At 52.4% G+C, this 20,452-nt stretch overlaps 5 protein-coding genes across 7 annotated transcripts; 1 reads left to right on the top strand and 4 right to left on the bottom strand.

Annotated features, from left to right (window-relative positions):
- Nucleotides 1-51: 51 nt before the first annotated feature.
- Nucleotides 52-5,768, bottom strand: NCU16593 (hypothetical protein; the record flags this gene model as incomplete). Its single annotated transcript, XM_011395410.1, has 2 exons — nucleotides 3,606-5,768; nucleotides 52-3,543 (listed from the first exon to the last, which is right to left on the bottom strand). The coding sequence occupies exons 1-2, from the start codon at nucleotides 5,718-5,720 to the stop codon at nucleotides 52-54; spliced, it is 5,607 nt and encodes a 1,868-aa protein (XP_011393712.1). The 5' UTR covers nucleotides 5,721-5,768.
- A 987-nt stretch (nucleotides 5,769-6,755) lies between these two features.
- On the bottom strand, nucleotides 6,756-9,714 carry nmt-1 (no message in thiamine-1). Of its 3 annotated transcripts, none has more exons than XM_011395331.1 (5): nucleotides 9,483-9,714; nucleotides 9,117-9,172; nucleotides 8,956-9,058; nucleotides 8,832-8,900; nucleotides 6,756-8,772 (listed from the first exon to the last, which is right to left on the bottom strand). In XM_011395331.1, the coding sequence occupies exons 2-5, from the start codon at nucleotides 9,149-9,151 to the stop codon at nucleotides 7,951-7,953; spliced, it is 1,029 nt and encodes a 342-aa protein (XP_011393633.1). In that variant the 5' UTR covers nucleotides 9,152-9,172; nucleotides 9,483-9,714; the 3' UTR covers nucleotides 6,756-7,950. The 3 variants fall into 3 exon arrangements, with proteins under 3 accessions (XP_011393633.1, XP_011393632.1, XP_011393631.1); XM_011395329.1 differs by having other exon boundaries at nucleotides 7,694-8,772; nucleotides 9,423-9,528; XM_011395330.1 differs by having other exon boundaries at nucleotides 6,827-8,772; nucleotides 9,117-9,545.
- A 1,658-nt stretch (nucleotides 9,715-11,372) lies between these two features.
- NCU09344 (hypothetical protein) lies at nucleotides 11,373-11,895 on the bottom strand (the record flags this gene model as incomplete). The annotated part of the gene is made up of 2 exons (XM_953830.3): nucleotides 11,373-11,668; nucleotides 11,868-11,895. The coding sequence occupies 2 exons, from the start codon at nucleotides 11,893-11,895 to the stop codon at nucleotides 11,373-11,375; spliced, it is 324 nt and encodes a 107-aa protein (XP_958923.1).
- Nucleotides 11,896-12,895: 1,000 nt separating this feature from the next.
- Nucleotides 12,896-14,375, top strand: NCU09343 (hypothetical protein). Its single transcript, XM_953829.3, has one exon. The coding sequence runs from the start codon at nucleotides 12,953-12,955 to the stop codon at nucleotides 14,045-14,047; it is 1,095 nt and encodes a 364-aa protein (XP_958922.1). The 5' UTR covers nucleotides 12,896-12,952; the 3' UTR covers nucleotides 14,048-14,375.
- A 1,405-nt stretch (nucleotides 14,376-15,780) lies between these two features.
- On the bottom strand, nucleotides 15,781-17,022 carry NCU09342 (hypothetical protein; the record flags this gene model as incomplete). The annotated part of the gene is made up of 2 exons (XM_953828.2): nucleotides 16,196-17,022; nucleotides 15,781-15,946 (listed from the first exon to the last, which is right to left on the bottom strand). Exons 1-2 carry the CDS (start codon nucleotides 16,606-16,608, stop codon nucleotides 15,781-15,783), a joined length of 579 nt encoding a protein of 192 aa, XP_958921.1. The 5' UTR covers nucleotides 16,609-17,022.
- Nucleotides 17,023-20,452: the final 3,430 nt, after the last annotated feature.

Genomic DNA, 20,452 nt, shown 5'->3' with positions numbered 1-20,452 from the left:
AGCTTCCGCGGCTTTGCGCTGTCTAGCTTCCTCTGCCCGGCGCTTGGATTCCTATTCCGCTTGCTGCCGTTTGGCGAGGTCGGCTTTGCGCTTGGCTTCTGCTGCGGCTTTGGCGTCCGCTTCAGCTTTGAGTTTGGCTTCGGTGGCCCCTTTCTCTTCGGCCTGGCGCTTGAGCTCGGCTTTACGTTGAAGTTCGGCCTGGAGAGCGGCTCTAGCTTTTTGTGCAGCTTCTTTGGCTCTACGTTCGGCTTCATCTGCTTGGCGTTGCAGTTCGGCGTGCAGTTCAGCCTCAGCTTGTCGAGCGGCTTCATCCGCTTTCCGTTTCTTTTCGGCAAGACGTTCCACTTCGGCCTGTCGCTTGAGCTCCGCCTGCTGCTGTTCTTCGGCCTGGCGAGCGGCTTCGGCCTTCCGCTTTTCCTCAGCTAGTCGCTTCGCTTCAGCTTGGCGTTTCTTTTCCTCGGCTTTGCGCGTGGCTGCCTCCTCTTTCTTATGCCTGGCTTCCTGTTCTGCCTGACGTCGAGCTTCCTCGGCCTTTTTCTTGACCTCTTCGGCGGCCTTCTTTGCCTCCTCGGCTTTGCGCTTGGCTTCGGCAGCCTTCCGGTTCTGCTCAGCTTTTCGCTCTTCTTCAGCTTTACGTTTGGCCTCCATCTCAGCCAACCGTATAGCTTCTAGCTCAGCCATTTGCTTGGCTTCAAGTTCCGCCTTCTGCTTGGCCTCCAAGGCAATCCGTCTGGCTTCCTCTTTCTGAGCGGCCTCTTTGAGCTTTCTCTGCTCCTCTTTAGCATACCACTCCTTCTCTGCTTGCAGCCTAGCCTCCTCCTCAAACTGCTTCCTCTTTTCCTCAGCAATCCGCTCCTCCTCTTTCTTCCTCTCCTCATCTTTCCTCCTCTCTTCCTCCTGCCTCTTCTTCTCCTCTTCAGCCAACCGCTGCTCCTCCTCCCTCTTCCTCAGCTCTTCTTCCTTCCTCTTCTTCGTCTCTTCCTCCTTGACCTTCTGCAAATGGGCCTCCTTTTCCTTGACCCGTTGCAACCGAGCAATCTCCTCTTTCTGATGCTGCTCCAAACGCCGAGCCTTCTCTTCGTCGAGCTTCCTTTGGGTTTCAGCTACTTTCTGGTCGAGTTCGGCTTGGTGGCGGGCTTCGGCTTGGCGACGGAGCTCTTCGCGCGCCGCTGCTTGTTCGCGAAGGCGGGCTTCTTCCTTTTCGCGGTCGAGACGCTTGCGGAGCTTGCGGCGCTCCTTCTTGGCTTTGGAGGCTTCTTTGGATCTGTCGAGGGGAGGCGGGTTGGGGGTGGAGTTGGCGTCATGGTTATGTAAGTCGTGGGAAGGGGTGGAACTTTCAGTGGGGGCAACAGTGGGAGTGGCATCGGTTGCGTCGTTGGGAGCGGCTTTGGGAGTAGCTTCAGGACCAGTGGGCTGCTCTCGAGAAGGCTGTGCGATACCTGCGATACCTGCTAAGGCGATGTTGTCGAGCTGCTTTGTTTGAACAAGGTTGGAGGTATCGTGATCCGGAACATCGTGTGTGGAAGGGCCTGCTGTTGGGAGAACGTCCTTTGGCTGAGGCTTGCCTGCATCTTCAGGCACTTCCTGCTCGTTGACTGGTAAGGGTTTGATGCTAGCTTGTCCAAGCTGATTGCCAACAGCATCTTGATATGCGTCTTCGGGGACGCATCCGCCACAGTCGCTGTTAAGCAAGGCCTCTTGACCTCCAGTAACCTCTTCTACATCAGGTTTCCAGCTAATCGTAAAATCATCCCTGTCATCGGTTTCAGCAATGCCGAGATTACTGAAGAAGAAATCGAAGAAACCCTCTTCGGAGATATCGGCCGGGACCTCAAACTTGCCAAAGAGCTTGGTACTCTCACCTGCCTCTTTGCGCTTGAGATGGTCGGCATAAAGAGACCTCGCATAATTTCGATAGTGAGCCACGCCCTCTGCGCTCAGACCGCCTTTATTCGCAAGGACCTGACCTCTGGACTTGTCCTCGGGAGCACCTGATTTCGGCCCAATCTTTGCCATGGTCTCATTGACCACATTCTCAATTGCCTCCCGGTTAAATCCGACAGTCTTGAGGGATTCAAGAATCTGAGCCTTCGATTCGGCGACCACTTCGGCCCTGGCGGCCTTCTTCTTCTTGGCCTCCTTTTCTTGTTCCTTCTTCTTTCTGTTCTTTCGGCGCTGCCTTTCCTTCTGCGCCTCGGTCCTCGTGTCAGCCTCTGCGGCCTTCTCATTCGCTTCCTCCGCCTCGGTATCTATTGCCTCAGCCCTTTCCGCAGCGGCCTCGGTCTTTCGCCGTTTGGGAGGGTTCAAACGCGAGAGGTTTTTGTCGAATTTCCTGTCCATCCGGTCCATCATTTCTTCGGCCCGGCGCACACTTGTCAGTTCCTCTGTTGTCAACAGACTCTCTCCATCCGCATATGCCAGGCTACTGAACCCCGGCCTGGGCGGATCCGGAAGCGGTCTCGATTTGGGAAATGGTTGCAGCCCATCAACACCCGGCCTAGTCCTCCCCGGAGAAGAATTACCCGATGAACTGGGTGTCTCATCATCACACTCACACACACTCTCATCATCATGGTGCTGCTGATGACAGATTGCGTAATGGCACTGACGACAAGTGCAATGTCTTGATGCTATACCTCCCGCAATAAGCGCAGTCCTCGGCGGCTCAGGGTGATCCTCAAACCACCCGTCGACCCGTCCGTTTAAGGCCGTGAACTCATCGTACAAATCCTTTCTCCTCAGTCTTATTTGGGCAAGACGCGTCCTGCTTTGCGGCCCAACCACCTCATCGCAAGGATCCCAGGTCTTGACCCAGGCGTCCGGGGGGCCTATCCACTTCAGCCACTCAAAGTTGAGGGTATTCAACGCCGCAAGCGTCACTCTGATATTGAGGTGAGGGTGGTCATCCCTCAGCGCAATGCAATAATCCGTGATTTTGCCTTGGCCGTAGCCGAAGTATTGGCCCATATTCTGAGTTTGTTGATTGCCCCTCAGACCAAACGGCGTCGATGTCGAGTCGTACTTTGACACATGTCTAAACTCCTGCAACACCAAAGTCTTGGAGAAATATACGTTTTCGTTCCAGCCCAGTTGGCATCCCATGTCCCGGATTGCATCCAGAAACTCGTGTGTACCGGGCAAGACACCCGACCGCAGGCGCTCGACGTGGCAGTGCAGAGCCATAAAGGATAGCATCCTGCCGTTCTTGGTGACTGTCTCAAGCCAGGTCTTGCACTCGTGCACAGTCTGGAAGTCGGGGACCGTGGGGCCACGAATATTTTGCAGAGCCAAGCAGTCGCGGATGAAGTTGGTGAAGGATCGGAGTTGTGGACACGGCAGGAAGCCCGGAGGAGAGTACCGCTCGCACTGGAGGAGGATGTTGATTTCGCCGGCTAGACCGTCTTTGCCGATTTGGGAGAGTTCCATGATTAAGGGAGTGGGACCGATGATGTATGGCGGCCATTGTGGGAGGGAAGGGTGCCACTGGTTCCGGATGCGACGGTACATGATGTTGGCGGAGGGCTCGATGAGGAGCCATTCTTGCTATTTCGGAGGAAATTGGTTAGTTGTGGGCGTTCGATGATTAGGAAGGGGGAGAGACTTACAGTATTGAACCCCTCAAACCACATCGGCATAACCCTCGAGTTATCCGTCGTTTTCGAGATCCGCGTGTACGTCGGCAGGCGCTCAGGCTCGGGAAGCGGAGGCAGCCCACGGAGATCCTTCTGTTCATCCCAAGGCACTACCGCTGGGGTATATGGTACCGAGTGCAGCAGTGACTCGCGCGGGCGCGGCTGCGAGGATTTGTATGCTCTGTATGGGGATGAGCGGGACAGTAAAGGGGATGAAGGGGCGGGCAGTGGGGAGTAACGATCGACTCTGGGTTCTGTCGCTTTGCCGACATAGACAGGGACATGTGTAGTCGGCGGGGTGGTTGGCTGGCCTTGGGTACCTCGAGGGAAAGGGGCGGGTTCGGGTTGTTGTTCGGGGATCACCACTGACTGGGTTGGTGGGAGCTGATCAGCTCTCATATGATGATCCGGCGCGCAAGATGCAACTGGTACCATTGGTGCCACCGGTGCGATAGGCGATGCCGAAGCAACAGGATGCTCGACCGAAGAATACGGCGACACTGGCGAACGCGGGGACAGCATCTGCTCCGGCTGCTGCTCGGCTTTTCCCTTGCCCTTTTCCTCCTTGCTTGGCCTCTTTTCTCCTGCGACCACTGTCTCTTGCAATAAAGATTCAGGCTGAATGTCATCGGCATCGGCCTCGACATCACCCTCAGGCTGTGACTCCTCCAGACCCGCTTCCTTCTCATCTTCAGACGAAGAAGAAATGACAAGCTGCCTTCGATCAGGCAGCGGCCTCCTATTATCAACGAACAACTGCGAACTGTCACTATAATTTTCCTGGTCTCCATGATATCCATCTTCATGGTCGCCAAGCGCTTCAAGGTCCGAGTAATCCGGAAGTCCAGAATCACCATCTTCTACCACACCCTGTGGGACGTCAGAAGGATCGTCATCGGGCAGCGGGACGTCAGCCGGATCGACTTGGACGGCAAGCGAGGATTTGGTCCCTGAGCTTGAAGATGGTGCCGCCTTGGTCGATGAGCTGTCTTCAGGAATGGGAGTGGGAATGAGGTCGGTCCAGTCGATGTCGTCGTAGGCAGTACACGTGGGGATTGTGTCAGGGAGGTGGTGGTCTTTGCCCTGGGCCTTGAGATTGTCGGCGATGAACTGAGGAACCAGGCTGGGGGGTTCCTGCTCTTCGAGTTCCGAATCGTATTCCGACACAGTCAGCGACGGCGGGAAAGGAATGTCAGTTGGGCCCAGACCCAGAAGCGCATCATCTTCGTGGACGTCATCCTGGTGTTGGCCGGTGCCAACCCCACCTCCAATTCCTCTCGTAAAGGATGGCAGCGACAGACTCGGGGTGTACTCATCCGACTCCTCCGACTGAAGATCGTCTTCTTCCTCGTCATCAGACGGGAGCGGGATCAGGGATGGATCGATCGATGAGGGCGAGTGCCCTTCAGCCATGACAACAGAAGCAACAGCCAGTGCATCCAGGAGAAGAGAAGAAGTAGCGTCATGAAGCTTTTGTTGTTTCTCCAGAAGTGTAGAGCAAGTGCCGTTGTTCTCGGCGTCTTCGGCGGCTTCGAAGTCAGTGATTCTTTGGCTCAGTTTTGCTAGCATTTCCGGGATCTTTGGAAGTTGTCGCAGCGGTTCAGGCAGCTCTGATGGTTCGCCTTGTTCGTTTATGGCTTGGTCGGGTGGAGGGGTGATGCTGCGCTCTTCACTCGTGGACGTGGGGTTGCGCTTGAGGCCTCTGGTAATGTCTGTGTCGCTCACGGAGTCGAGGCTGTCCTGATTCATGCCGTCGCCGAGCTCGACAGTTTGATGCTCTTCCCTGGCTTCGGACAGGGGAGTCACGCTGCGCTTTTCCGTGGCTGAGTTACGCTGTGGGTTGCTTGTGTTGTTGACGTCCATCTCGCTGACGGAGTCGGGATTCTCCCGGATCTTATCGTTGTCGTCGTTGATGGCACGAAGTGTACGAGCAAGGTCACGAGCCTCCTGAGCTACAACAGTCCAGAATGGAGACTCAGCAGGCGGAAGGACCATGGGCGACTCGGGAAGCGGGATGTCGGTCGCCTGAGGCTCGGTTTGGGGCGTCGGCGGGGGAGTTGGTTCTTTTGACGGTTTGGAGAGCGACATGTTGTTAACAGACTTGGATCAGCTTCCTTTGCCCGTTCGTTGTCTGTTCTCGAGAGCTCGGGCTCGTTCTAGTCTGGTGAGTAGAGATAAAGGTAAGTAAGTAAGTAGGGTGCAACAGGATGGATGGAGGTTGCGAAATGTGATGAGCGATTGTTTTGTTTTGTTTGACGGTTGGGTGTTTTGTCGTTAGGTAGAGAAAGATCAAGATGGAGGAGGGAGGGGTCAAATAAAAAGAGGAGCAGAATGGACAATACGCCAACGAGCAGATTGCTGGTGAATGGCAGAAGTGAAGGTCACAGCGAGGTGAAGGTGAAGGTGAAGGGTCGGTCATTGAAACAACCTGGGAGGGAGACGTCAAATAATGGCGGCCCGCCGGAGCCCGGGCAGGCTGCCAGCTGTCGCCAGGACAACAACGCAACTTGGGCAATTGACAATTACGCGTCATTGGACTAAGGTTCAATCTACATCTCTGTGAATGTGGAAGGACCTCGAATGGACCCAGGCAGTCAGTCATCTGCGCGCCTTGGCTTGGCTGTTGGGACGAGGGATGGGACGAAATCTTGAAAGGGGGGAGGCATCGCAAAGTCAAGAACCATCTGGATCACCCGTTCAACACACCGACACCTGCGAAGGAGTTTGGTTCCTCAGATCTAACATGATCCTATGTCACATTCTCATGGAAACAATGACGCGTGGTTATGAACTGCGTTATCCGTCTTCAAGCGGGCTGAGCGTTCCTTTACAGGAGACAAGGAAGGATGTCTGAGACGAGATGAGATGAATTCATCTGGATGCATGACTTGGACTTCAATGCATTGCAGGTGAAGGTAAGTACCTACCCAGGAACAAAGGTATACACGTACGTACATCATCAAAGGACACCTCTCGCCGAAATGGTTAGAAGAAGTATGGTAGTCATGATCATTCCGTATTTCACGGAGCTTCCACGTCGGCTCGAACCCCTTTCTCTGGATTTATATGTAATTCAGCTGGTGAATCCTTTTCACGCTCTGCACTTGTGTCTCCTTAACTTGACTTCAATATCATCCAGGTCCTTGTGAATCGGTTTACATCAGTGGTCTTGCATAATTCACACGAGATTGGGATTGAGTTACCTTAGTTGCTCTCATACCTACCTACCTAATGCTTTCGTACCTGCCCCCAGGTAAATAAAGTGACGCTACCTACCTTAACCTTCCTTACCTATTCCCAGCCCAAAACATTGATGATGGGTGCGCTTTGTACAGGTTGTTCTAAGAAGCTGTTGTTATAACTCATCTCCATCAGTCAGTCCCCCCCCCCTGGGATTCTCGTCTAGGTAGGAATGATACCCTAGGTGGTCAACATGATATGATATGAAATGGCATGGAATGATGTTTGTCGGGCAGCTTCGGGTACTTGTTTGTACCTACCCTTTTTACCCTTTTTGCGCCTGGGACACGAGCTACCTACCTACCTACCTAGCTGGCGTAGGTAGCGTAGCGGTCTGCTAAAACCGCCGTTATAATACCTAGCCAGCCAGGACTGGTGATACACATAGACTGCTTTCGCCTCAAGCCTCAAAGAACAGCCCTGCCATTGATGTGTGCCAGCCATGAAAGCAATCCGTGAGACGTGCCTGAGCTTGGCCTGATAAAGTCCATGTCAGCATGGGTGATAGACGTCCGATAAAACGAGCGAGCGGCCCCTTCAGCACGAGACGAGGGGACTGACTGTCTGCAACCGGCAGCTTGCTGGGCGTTTTCCCTGCTCTTCAATCACCGGAATATGTAGTGTATGTCGTCGTTGTTGCTCGACGCCGTTAGGAGAAACCGTTAATAAGGAAAAATGCCGCTCGCCTGATTCTCGAGGAAAGGACACTCGCCGTCGGCACAATAATAATATCTCAGATAAAGACATACGAAAAATTGCCAAGCAGATGCTGCTGAGTGTCGACATGTCGATACGTAGGTCACCATATCTCCTGCATTTTTGAACGGTGTAAGAGCGTAGCTCAATTAGACTGGAGAGACAGACGTTTACTACTGACGCAGACGCCTTCGCTAGCTACACCTGAGGCCCTCATCGATCATCCACACGATACTCTCATCTGGAACTGAGTCGAAAAAGACATCAAGATTACGAGCCTCTTCTTTCCACCAAAACCCAATGGTTGTGCAACGAGATCCCAGACTATGAAGCCGAGCTTGGTTGCCCTCTGCCATTCGCAAAGACAACCCCGTCCCACCAATCAAGCCTTGATCCCAAGGGGCAAGCGGTGGAAGCCACCGCAGCAAGCCACATTCTTCTGGAGCTCAACCATGCGCTTCTGGTCGCCAGTAGGGTCACTGGATTCGGGCTGCAGAGCCCAGTCAAGAAACTCGTTGGTGTAGTTGGGGGTGAAGTCTGGGCTCAGAACGCCGAGACGTTGACCATATTTGGTGACCTTGGACCAGTCGCGCTCGACGTTCTTGAGGTCCTCAGAGAAGTATGCGTAGCTGCGCTCAAAGATCTTCCTGTTGAGCTCAGTGCCCATGACAGGCTTGAAGTCAACGTACTCCTTCCACGCAGCGTCCGGGTTGGCCAGGACAAAGTCAGTGGCCTTCTTGACGGCGCGCATAAAGGCCCGAACCTTGTCTGGGTTCTGCGAGATGAAGGTCTCGTTGCCAATGTAGAGGATTGAGCAGAAGCAGCAGCATCCGAGTTCGGCGAGCTCGTCAATGCGAAGCATCTGGACGTCGGCCTTGTCCCGGCCCTGGGAAGCAAGCCACTCCTCCAGCTCAACCATCTGGACGTTTTCGAGGCCGATACCGGCGTCAATCTCCCCCTTGATAATGGCCTTGGAGACGTTCATGCCGCAGCGGACGGCCGTGTAATCGGCGGGAGTCAGGCCGTAGTGCGAAGTGAGCTCATCGATCTGAATCTTGCCAAACTCGCCGACGTAGCCGATACGCTTGCCCTTGAGGGACCTAAAGTCGGTCGTGATTCCGGATTCCTTGAGGTAGACGACGCCGGTGAAAGGTTCATCCAAAAGGCTGCCAATCGAGAGGACAGGGTAGTTACGGGCTTTGGCCTGTTGGTGAAGGATCAGCACTTGACCATCTTAAGAGGGCTGAGAATGGCGAATCTTACAGCAAGAGTGTGAATCATGGCCTTGAAACCGAGGTCGACTTTGCCGCTGCCGATGATTTCGGTTACGTCCTGCCATGCTCTGTTAGTCGGGAACTGGCAGATTGAAACGGCATGAATTACGTACGCTGGGGTCGTTGGGCTCCAGGAGAGCCACCTGGATGCCCTGTTCTTTGAAGAAGCCTTTGGCCTGGGCAAGGTAAAGCGGTGCATGGTACGGCGTAGCGTGCCTGTATGGCGTCAGCGGTTGATTTGATACGACAAGCTACGGCATAGATCAGTGTTTACCAGTTGGCGAGGAAAGTTATCTTATCGGTAGACATGTTGGCGCAACACGAGCAAAGCTGCAACCCTAGAGTTAGTTGATCTCCAATGAGGGGAGGGGAAGGGGTCCCAAGAAGCCAATCCTTTCGCTGGTATTATCCAGATCAAGTTCGCCGGTATTTCTCAGACCAACGTGGTACCGCCGCAGTTGGCCCATCGTATCAAACTCATTCCAAAGACCTTGTCACAGAAGGCATGGAAGAGCGATAAGGGTGAACCAACTGTGGCTGTACCAACATGGACACCCGGTAGCTGTCTTGTTTACTTTACCTCGATCTTGGAGTTCCCATTGTGATAGATTTCATGGCTCTTCGGACGCTGGCGGCGTACCAAAGGTATAGCAGGTTGTTGATTCAAAGTCAAGAGCGAGATGTCGAGTTGTTGTTTGGGAGCAAAAGGCAAGGTTACCCCTCAATATGCGGGTGCTTTGAGTTATATACCTCTTCCATCCTACCCCCCGATATCGGGTCATGAGTGATTTGCATGACGCCATTGCCAATATAGACGAGCGGGGTCGCCATCCGATTCCCCCCGTGTCTTGACTCACTCCTTCTCAAAAGATCTCGGCATACTTCTCGGCATACTGAGCTTTTGTCCCCGGTGTTTCCGCAGCCAGCCGGCGCATCTCGGCCGTACTTAAGCGAAGATATTGAGAGATATATGGCGCATTGTATCGCACCAATCATCGCAGAGGTATGGTCACATATGCAACACCTCACGTCTGATGTTTACATCTTGAAGACGTTGAAGAGATTAAAGGCCGCATCAGTGATCAGCAAGTGGCATGATGCCACCTTGGTCCCCCGCTTCAACCAGCCTTCAGGCTCCCAACAGCAGTGGAAAGGATGTCGCGGACTTAAGCACCCCTCCTGACCTTCGATATTGCGTACGACCCCGGCGTCGTCCCTTGGGAGGGGCATCGCGTAAACCAGCTTGTCCGGGTGCTACCTCGGCCTTGCCTTCACGGGGGCGCGGACGGCCTACATAGTTGTTGACGGCGAGAAGAAAAGCCCCAAGGGCAAGTGTCGGACAGTGCACGCCAATGTCATGGTGAAGGAAAAGTCTCCCGGGCCGAACCCTTTTCCGCTTTTGATGAAAAGAAGGCCATATCCGCGCTGTATCGGGGAAGGACGTTTGTTTCCTGTCGACCTACTGTCATGTACGACCACTTCGATAGAGCGCACGCGAAACAGCTCAGCGCCCAGGAGCAGACCGTACCTCTATGCAATTAATCCCCCCAAAGAGGCGACATCCAGGCCGCCAAGGAGATCTTTATAACAAATTGGAAGAGCACCAGCAAGGAAACTGGACCGCTTAGCTTCATAGCTGAGCTGATCTAGCGCGTCTGGCGTACAAGATTTAATTGAACGAAGCGCGGAAGACATCAAGGCTTTTCCCAATGGAATTGTCTTCATAGTCTTTGACCGAGGCCGATCCGTCAGGCTCTGCCATTACGTCCTGACGGATGTGATTGAGAAAGGGTTGTGGAAAGTCGCGCTTTGTGGAAATGTGTCATCGGAGTTTGCCGCACAGCCACAATGACAAAGCCACATGGTACTGGCCGCCACAACTTTTTTTTCCCAACGATGCACTCGGCTGCGTCTTTCGGACAACCATATGGGTAGGTTATAAGACCACTTGAGCAACCGAATTGCCAATGATATCAATCCATGGGCGAACCGTCATTGTCATCAAACTTGTGAGACGGAAATAGCTGGAAGGCGGTCTGATTACTGAGTGCCCTCACTGTATGTGACAGACTAGAGCGATCGGGACAGCTCAACCGTGGAGGGTGCATTGGGGCGCATAGGTTCTGGTGCAGTATTTAACCGTGGGTCATGGTAGTAAACCGTTAGCTAGCCTGATCAACCAACCACCACACTTTGCCCGCAACCATCGAACCTTGTATAGCGATCCCATCACGGATTGCAATCGCTTGACCACCAACACCATGTCCCACCCAACCTGCCCACCAAAGTCAAACATTATCTAGCCAGTGATGAAGCAGAATTGTCTGACATCTTCTTGTGCTGCGCGCGAAACCTCCTTACCTGCGCGGCTATCAATGACGCAGCCGCGAGTTAGTCCAAGGCATTACAAGGCGGCGCTGTTCTGAGCAGAGACTCCAAAACGATCTCAGCGAGCTGCTAAGGACGGGACGGAGTTTGTGCTTTACAGTTTTCACGCCTACAACCGGATCCTAGACGTCCTGTGCCGGATCTAATTCCCCTTGCGGTAACCGAGCGAGCTCCGATCTCCTCTACCTCTACAGGAGGTGATGAACGGGTTCACTCCTCCAGTGTTGCCCGAGCGGCGGTGCTTGCGCTGCTGCTGTTGCTGCGAGGGGGAGTTGAACTCCCAGTCCATGTCCTCGCCGTGGTTGTCGGGTCCGGAGCCTATACTAGCCTCTGTATGTGCTATACAGGTGAGGCGTTGGCTGTTGCGTGTGTTGGGTGTCGCAATGTCTCGAGCAGTCGGGTGACCAAACCGCGCCTGATGGTCCCAAGCAGGCCTCCCTAATCCAGTTCGGGGTCACGGGGGCTACCCGTGCCCCATCCACGGCACCCTCGTGGCCCTAGGGGCAAGAAGCAGAAGACTCTGTTCTCTGCCAACAACCAATCGCCCAACCGGCGACTTTTTCAACGAAGCCGGCCGGCCCGCAAGGGCAATGACACTCTCCCCGCCGACGAGGTACTTTGAGCATCTACCGCATACGGCTTCGGATGATCAGATCTGTGGACATGATATCGATCAGATAGAGGTAGGGAAAGAGAACTCCAGAAAAGGGGAAAATTAAAAGGGGGTGATGAGTATGCGCCCGACTGATTCGGGGATGAGCGTTGCATACATCTGTGCGAAACATTGTTTTTAACCAGTTCGGAGTCCGGAATCAAGAAAAAAAAAAGAAGAAAAAAAGAAAAAAAAAAGGACTGTTCCCTGTCGGTGATGAGATCGAGGAAAGGGAAGAAAGTCATGAGATTCGGGCCTGCGCGTATTCAGGACAGGAGATTGGGGAAAGGAGTGGTATGTGATACGAATTGTTTGGACTGACACGAGTTATCTAGGCGAAGTTAATCACAAACTTTTGTCTTTTCTTTTCAACACACTTGCGTTTCCTTGTGCTCTCGGTCAAGTGAACTTTGTGATTTTGTATGCGACTTCTTGTGTGCCCAACATGAAAATGAAAGGAAACACAATGGCTTGCTTCCCGGACCAAGGTCCAAAGTGTCCCGTCGTCGGTGTTGGGCCGGGTTTGAGATCTCGCTATGGGCCGTCGGCCCCTTGCTTCAGCGCTCGTTCCGGGCTAGGCACGAGCGGATGCGAGGTATGAGGATCACCAGCGAAGAAGTATTTGAGGCCGGTTGATGGACGTTTCGTACAATGATTCAATCGGGAGTTATCCAGATGGAAGTATTCATTCTTTTCGGTAAGTTGGGTCGACTGAATGTCGGCGGAGTGTCTTGCCCGTCATGACCTCTGAAGTGGTGAATGGTGGACGTAAAAATGGGAGAGCCCGGATCAGGCCGCCTGGCTCTTCGTTCCACCTCAGCAACCGGTTGGTGGCCCTGGCGGCTGGGCTTGGCATGTAATTGTTAGTGCAGTACGGGGTAAAGTCCAGCTCATCCCCCGCAAAACTTGGTGGGTTCCGCCGGGCCACCCCGCTCCACCAATTCCGCATTCCCGAAGTACCGCATCAACGTCATCACCAGTCTTCAACCCTTTCTCTCATTCTTCCTCTCGACACAACACAGCACAACACACCAGATTCGCGCCCAAAAGGCGCCCACCCATTGAACAAGATGGCCTCCACCGTCAAAGCAGTCACCAAAGACTCTTCCCCCCTCTCCTTCATGACCCGCCTCTCCCAACACGTCTACCTCTACCGACCCTCCTCCTCCACCACCTTGTCTCCAACAACAACAACAACAACAACAACAACAACAACAACAACCACCACCACCACCACACCCGGCAACCGTCCACCACCAAAACTCATCCTCCTCTGCTCCTGGATGGGCGCCCGCGACCCCCACATCGCCAAATACATCACGCCCTACCAGGCCTTATTCCCCAGCACCCCCATCCTGCTCATCAAATCCGAGATACAGCACGTCTTCCAGCCCAAGACCTCCTGGCCCGACATGCAAGTCACCGTGCCCGTCCTACGAGAGATTTTCGGCTCGGAAATGCTCCAACCTGGTTCCGACAGATTTGGCTCCTCTACCACCGCCCTTTCTTCTTCCTCAACACCCACCAACGACAGCACTGAAAAAGAAGAAGAAGAAGACCAACCCACCCTCCTAATCCACCTCTTCTCCAACGGCGGTTCCGCCCAGCTTCTTTCTCTACACCACTACCTCCTCCAGTCCCCTCTAAACCTCCGCCTCCCACCGCACTTAACGATCTTCGACTCCGCCCCAGGCCAAATAGCTTACCTCCCCACTTACCGAGCCCTCTCGCACGTCCTTCTCCCGCCTGCTTCCCGCGCTGGGTCCTCTTCTCTCTGGGACACCCTCCGCCGCATGTTCATTTCCCCCTTACTGCACATCTGGGTATCCCTCCTCTGGACGAGCAACTTCCTTTCCCGCCTGTTCAAACTACGCTTTTTGGAATCTCCGCTGGAACGGGCAGCAAGGGAGCAGAATGATAGGACGCCTGGAAAGGGGAGGGCGGAAAGGGAAAGGGGACGGATGTATTTCTATAGTGAGGAGGATGAGTTGGTGGGGTATAGAGATGTGGAGGCGCATATGGATGAGGCGAGAAGGAGGGGTAAGGGGGTTAGAGGAGAGAAGTTTGCGGGGACGGGGCATGTAGGGCATGCGAGGGGGGAGAAGAATGCGGAGAGGTATTGGAGTTGTGTGAGGGGGTTTTGGGAGGGGGAGGGGTGGATGTGAGGTTGGGGAGCGTAATGGTGAGCGGGATAGGGGTTGCGAGGATGAGGGCGTGGGTGGTTGAGGAGATAAGACCTCGAGGTGTATGGATATTGGAGCGGATAACAGAATAGACCAGTGGGCTGGGTAAGAGGAACTGGAAGGCGGTACTGTGATACCGAAAGGAAGAAGGTAGAAAGTAGACGCCGGCTGAAAGATACCCTTGGATTTACAGTCTTCTGATACCTATTAGTATTGCTGCTCTTGGTTTGAAGATCAACAGGATAGAACTAGTTGCTACAGTCAGTCGTCAAATTTGTAGAACTGAACTGGATGGTCGATTACCACCAAGCCCTTCACAAGTGCATCTGGACCAAATGTTCTGAGTAGCAATCCATCACGACACGAGGGTTTCACCAAGACGGCATCAAGGATGTTGGATCGAATCCTTTTGACACCTTGCCTATGCTTACTACCCTACCATGGACATCCACTAAGCTCCGCCGTCGTATGTAGGTAGGTACTTGTGCAGTCTATACATACTAATAATATCAGATGGGGTATCATTTTACAACCATTAAACGTTGCTAAAAACATGCGCATCATCCGCCTCCTGCTCCCTTGGTGACCACATCCACTGAAATCCTCCTCCATGGATGTATGTCGCATCGACCCCACAGTTTAGTACCCTTTCTTCGCCTCATCTATCCTATCCATCCCAGCTTTCCGATGTTCTGCACCCTTATCCGTGGAGGTGAATGCTTCTGTCTGATCCTCCTTCTGACCCTGGCGTTGGGTTCGGTTCAACCCTGTCTGCCGTTTCCATGCCGCCATCTTGCTTCTTGTAGGCATATCCACCTGCCCTTTTTTTTTTTTTAAAAAAAAAAAAAAAAAAAAAAAAAAAAAAAAAAAATCTTCCTCCTTCTCGATTCTGCTGATCTTATCGCACCGGCTTCCTCTCATTCTTGTCCTCATCCATAATCCTGCATATGCTTTGCATGTTCGGTCGCGATATTCGACAGACATGTTGTACGTATATGGTATGGAGTCATGAAACGGTTGACTTTGTTGGATGTGACGGTCGACGTATATCATGGATTCACAAAACTGGCCCCGACAACGCCATCCCAACCCAGCCCAACCGCACTGATCCGTATCTCCATTCTCTCCTTCGTGTGATGCGAACGATTTCTATTCCTCCCTTGCGTTTCGTCGTCTGGTGCCGTTCGTTGCGTCTGTTGGTGCTATAAACGGTGATGATGGTGCTTCAGTTTGACGTATTTGTTCGTCTTCCTTTTCCCTTTTTTTCGGTCTGCTTTGCTTAAGAGGCAAAAGATCGGGCCGGGCCAGGTCTTAATAGACCAATGCATGGAGCCTGCCAATGACAAATCTTCCATCCAGACGCCATTGAACTAGCGATTGCCGACTACTCGCAAAAGGGCGAGTGAATGCTTTCGTGGTGTTGGCGCATGCACATCGGCATCTGTCCGCCGGTCTGTGCTGTTTTGTGTGATGGACGGGTTGATGGACCGAGTGACTGCGGCCCATGAATGTAATGAGTGTTGGTGTTTGTTGGTGGAAGACACTCAGCATGATACTGGAATGCCGAATGAATGTTTCACCCTCGGGTGTCGCAAGTGATGTCGGCATCGGGTAACTCGATGTTGATATGTTATCGATCAGTCGATCTGATAATAATCGGCTAGCGAGTGTGGTTGGCGGGTGCGAGGGTGCGAATTGGCGCAAATCCTGGTATTTCAAACTGTACCGAATGCGCGACCGTTGACGGATGATGTATGTGATGGTGTGCTGATTTGATGGGATAGGGGTTTGTGACATCCGCCGGCGACATCCATCCAGTTCGGAACGCTGCCAACATTTTTCTCGATCCGAATTGGGCCATGTAACGAACTTTCAAAGTTTCTTTTGTTGGAAGGTATGACGCTTCATCGCTGTTCAATCCTTTGGCGCAACTTTGGTTTTGTCGTACTTGTGCTTTTTTGTCGCGTCACCACATCATCTCGTCCTAATACATTATAGAAGGGAGAAAGAAAAAAAAAAGCGAGAGAGAGAGGGAAGTGTCCGAGAGCGGGGCCCCTTCATGATCTCATCCAATATCATTTTCCCCGCTCTACTCAGGCACTGGCACTGAACTGCACTGCGCTCACTCACGCAACTCTCTGCTTCTTTGTCTTGCTCTTGCCGCTGCTGCCGCCGCCTCCAACTTCTTCTTGTTGTTCTTGTTGTTGTCCGCCAGTATCAGCATGTTTCTTTCCCGCCAGTAAATGTTTCATGGCGGGATCGGGTATAATCAGCTCCCCTCCCGGTCCTAGTGGAGGGACAACAAGCTCATCATCTATACCTTCAGCAGCGCCGCCGTACCCTTCATCCCGCTCGTTCTCGGCGGCGCAGGGCTCGCATTCTTGGTCGAATTCGTGCTCCTCGATTTGCACGCCAAAGGCGCATTGGCCAAAGACGCCCGTGTTCTTGGCTTCGAGGCACGAGAGCTCTTGGGAAAGGTCTTCCCAGACAAAGTGCTCGGTGCAGTGGGGGCACGTGCCTGAGAAGACGATATGGCGGCACATGGTTGTGGGCTGGTCCGTTTGTTTGTTGTGTGTAGTGTGTGAATGGAGGGTAAAGGGAGAAGGGGATGGTCTGAGTGATGAATCCTATATATCTATATATTGTTCGTGTTGATGAACAAAAGGGAAAAACAAAGTCCGTTCCTCAAATGCCGACGGTAGAAGGAGGTGAACAACTGGAATGGAGAAATATACCGTCCCTAAAGGACCAATTCATCGACGGATATGCCGTGGGCCCCAGTCGATGTCTCGTTCTTGGTCTCGATGAGAGTTGCGGTTCGTCAAAGCTGGAGATTGAGGGATTTGGTCACTTCACTTGGCAACCAGGGGATGGAATATTGGGTAGCTTGGAAATTGGCACGATACGGGAATCACAAAGGTCTTCTTCTTCTTCGGGGTTCTGTAACCGGACGAGAGAAAAAAAAAATGAAGAATAGATGGAAATCGACGATGGACTGGATGGACGGATGGATACCTGGCAAACCCTAGGCATCGGACATGTCTCCGGCATCTGGCACGATTGGGTTCTTGAAATCGGAGATGATAGTCCGTGCGCCATGATTGAGTGAACGGCAACCGTTGCAACGATGGTCAAATGCAAGGAAGCCATCACGGCCGGACCCTTGCAGGGCTGATTGATCACTGTTCTGTGACAGGCGAGGGCCATGCTCGCCATGCTTCCCGGTGGAGCTGCCTCGGACCAAATCCCCACTTCGACTCCAAACGCGTCCAATAGAAGTCACGAGGGTTCCAACCGGTGCCGAGCCGTAGCCCGCTGATCCCCGCTTTCCCCGTTCCTCGTACAGCTGAAGCCTTCCCTGTTGCGGTTCGATTTGCCGAGTTTCTTCAGGCGGCCCTTCAGCGCATCTTCAAGCGCTTGCACTAACAGTTCTGATGTCCATCATCTGACCAACCTCACTTCGCTTTCTCCCCTTCATCATTTTCACGCACCAGTCAAGGAAATGTCTGTCAATCATGATTGCTGAGCATCCAAAGTCGACGCAAACGTTCTCAATTTCGGTTCCACCTTGATCTTGATCTTGCAATAGGAATTTCGCTTGACGTGGCCATCGATAAACGGAGGTTTCTTCCAGAAGATAAAGAAGAATAGTTTCTGCCTGTTCACATATGATGCTGGAGAGGGCTTCGTATGGCCCAAGAAGTTGGTTGACGCGTAAAAGGCCACTTGGCGTCGTGTCAACAGGCGCAAGAAGGCGGAGGAGAGCATCGGTTGAGCATGTATGTACGATAATCGATGACAAGATTTTTTTTTCTTTCCTCGAGGGGGGCATTGATGAGGAACTTCCCGCATCGAGGAAGGTGATAATACCCTGGGTAACAGCAGTTAACGAGAACCTTTCCTCTTCTACTAGCACCATTACCAGATAGCTGAACGAACAGATCTCTTGATCTACGCTTGACACCATTTATCACACTCTCTCATATCCTTTCTTCGAAAACGGCCGACAATGTCTGTCCCACGATATTAGATTATATATCCGTAAATCTATTCCAAAGTATCGCGACCTGTACTTAAAAACTCCTGAAAAAAAACCAAAGGAAAGCAATTCATCCCGAATTAATATGCCTTCTCAACAAGATAAAAGGAGTTAGAAAAACAACAAATGATCTTGAGGAATGACAGAAAGGGATATTGTAAAGACAAAAGCACATTCCATCGCTCTTCCATCTCAACTTCGAATCCCCATTTTTTGTCCCAACTCTTTTTATGAATAAAGCGCTTCTCGTTCTTTTCATCTCATTCTTGCGCGAACTTCTTCAATCCCGAGGCCGAAATATTGTCCTTGGCTTTTGCCAAGACCTCGAGAAGGTTTTGAGGGCTGTTAGGGCGATGAGCGACGGCATTAAAGAGCTCAATGGGCTCATCGTGAAACCCCTTAGGAGCTCCCAGAAACCCCAATGCATCAAAATAACAATAGAGATCGCGGAAACACTGGTGACTAGAGCTATCAAGAAACAAAATGGTGCCAGGTTGCTTTCATCCAGCCACTGCCGCTGAGCCTTTTCGCTCCAGTACTGCACGGGCTGGGTTTTGCCCGTGTCGACCGCCGCCGAGACCGAAATCCTCAGCGCCAGTTCCTGGTATGTTTCGATGATGTCGGCCATTGGAGACAAGAGTCTCATCCTGCACGGGAGCACGCCTTCCTTCTGTGTTTCGGGTTTTATGGCGAACCCAGCGGCGATGTGGCTTCGATAGCTCGAGCCCGTGCCCGCGCTGTTCTCCTCTTTTCAACTTCTTTCTAACAAAACGCTGGGACACACTCCCACTGAACGGTGACGGTGTCCGATACACGAAACTATTTAAACCGGAAAGCGCACCCATCACAGCACAGCTGCAACCTTCCAACCGCCGCCCGCCCTACCACGTAGTTGCATATCCCTCCCTACTTTGTTCCTTATTTCCTTACACGGCGTGATCAACGTCTGGTGGCGCCTATCAGGTCTCAACTTGAAGATATAAAAGAGTCACATAGTCTCGAACGGAGAAATTCGTTGTTGTCAACGAGAAACTGTCAAAGCGCAAGTTGTCGACGTCGATGACATCGTCACTGAAGCGCCGGTGACGCTGGCGATGGATGGTGCCATCCTTGGTGCTGTACAAGTCTCGTACCATCTTTGTCAGAATCTCTAGGCGTACGTCATGGTGGACAACGTGGAACGGACGCGGCTCGAGGGGCAAGAAAAAAGGATTTGGGAAGAACTCGTTAGAAAACCTCGACTGGCTGGGCAATGGGTGGTACTCGCTGCAAAATATGTTAGCCTCTTCTTAACCCAAGGCTATGATGCGCGGCAGGAGGTGAGTTGAGAAAAATATTTCAGTTGGCCACTTACAGAAGTTCTGCGCTCCTTCCTCGTTCGTAAAAAGTCGCATTTCCGGCGACGTTTAGGTTGTAGCGGACAATGGCTGGAGCCAGCGAGCATCGTTGCTGGACATATTCGTCCAGCACAGTCGGTCTTGGACTTGAAGACCGTATTCAAGGTCAAGGGGAATAACCGTTTAGTTTTGAACTGTTGGCAATATCGATGATGAAGAGGTCTTGAGGCCCCTCAACTGGTGATGTCGGGGTGAAGTCGTATTCCTCGCCCACCAAGTCCGCACACGTCACCGACCAGCGGTTGTGTCCACCGAGCAGTTGTCACAGATTCTCCTCGGGAAAATGATCGGCTTATGAACTAGATACTCCCGATATGCTCCCATATTGGGTGCGCGACGGCGAGCTGCGGGTGGTGGAGAGAACCGGATTCTTCTCAAGCGTGAAAAAAACGGTCTTGCGAACCACCTTGGCGGAAAACATGAAAAGACATGGTGTAAACATGAAAAGACATGATGTAAACATGAAATGATATGATGACGGGAGTGATAGGCATATTCAACGTCCCGTTGTTGCGAATCATGACATCTCTCTGGTACATAGAATGACTCCAGAACCAAGCGTTGCCGCATGCTGCCACACCGAAACTTATGGATACTAAGTGTAGGGCACCAAAGCATTAGTCTAGTATTTAAGGCACAAGTAACAGAAACTTAGATATAAGTACGGCATCAAGGAGGTGCATAATAGGTTGGTAACTTACTCCATGCGACCCATAGGGTCTTTCCGCGCTTCACAGCCTTTATGGCTGCGCCATGCTCGTCGTGCTTTCTCGAACATAACGAACTTCGCTCAACTGAAAAAGAGGTACCTACCGTGTCAGCAGTTGTGCCTTTGTTGGCTTGGAAAAGAAAGAAAGAAAACTTACACTCATTCCTCTCAGTGCGCGAACCCAGAGGCCAATAATACCCCCATTTTTGAATCCAAAGGTGAGAGTGGCGGCGCTGATCGTG

Source organism: Neurospora crassa, linkage group II, assembly GCF_000182925.2.
Source record: "Neurospora crassa OR74A linkage group II, whole genome shotgun sequence".
In the NCBI taxonomy this organism is placed as follows: Eukaryota; Fungi; Ascomycota; class Sordariomycetes; order Sordariales; family Sordariaceae; genus Neurospora; species Neurospora crassa.
The sequence above is the reverse complement of the archived record's forward strand: the minus strand, read 5'-3'. Positions and strand labels throughout refer to the sequence as shown.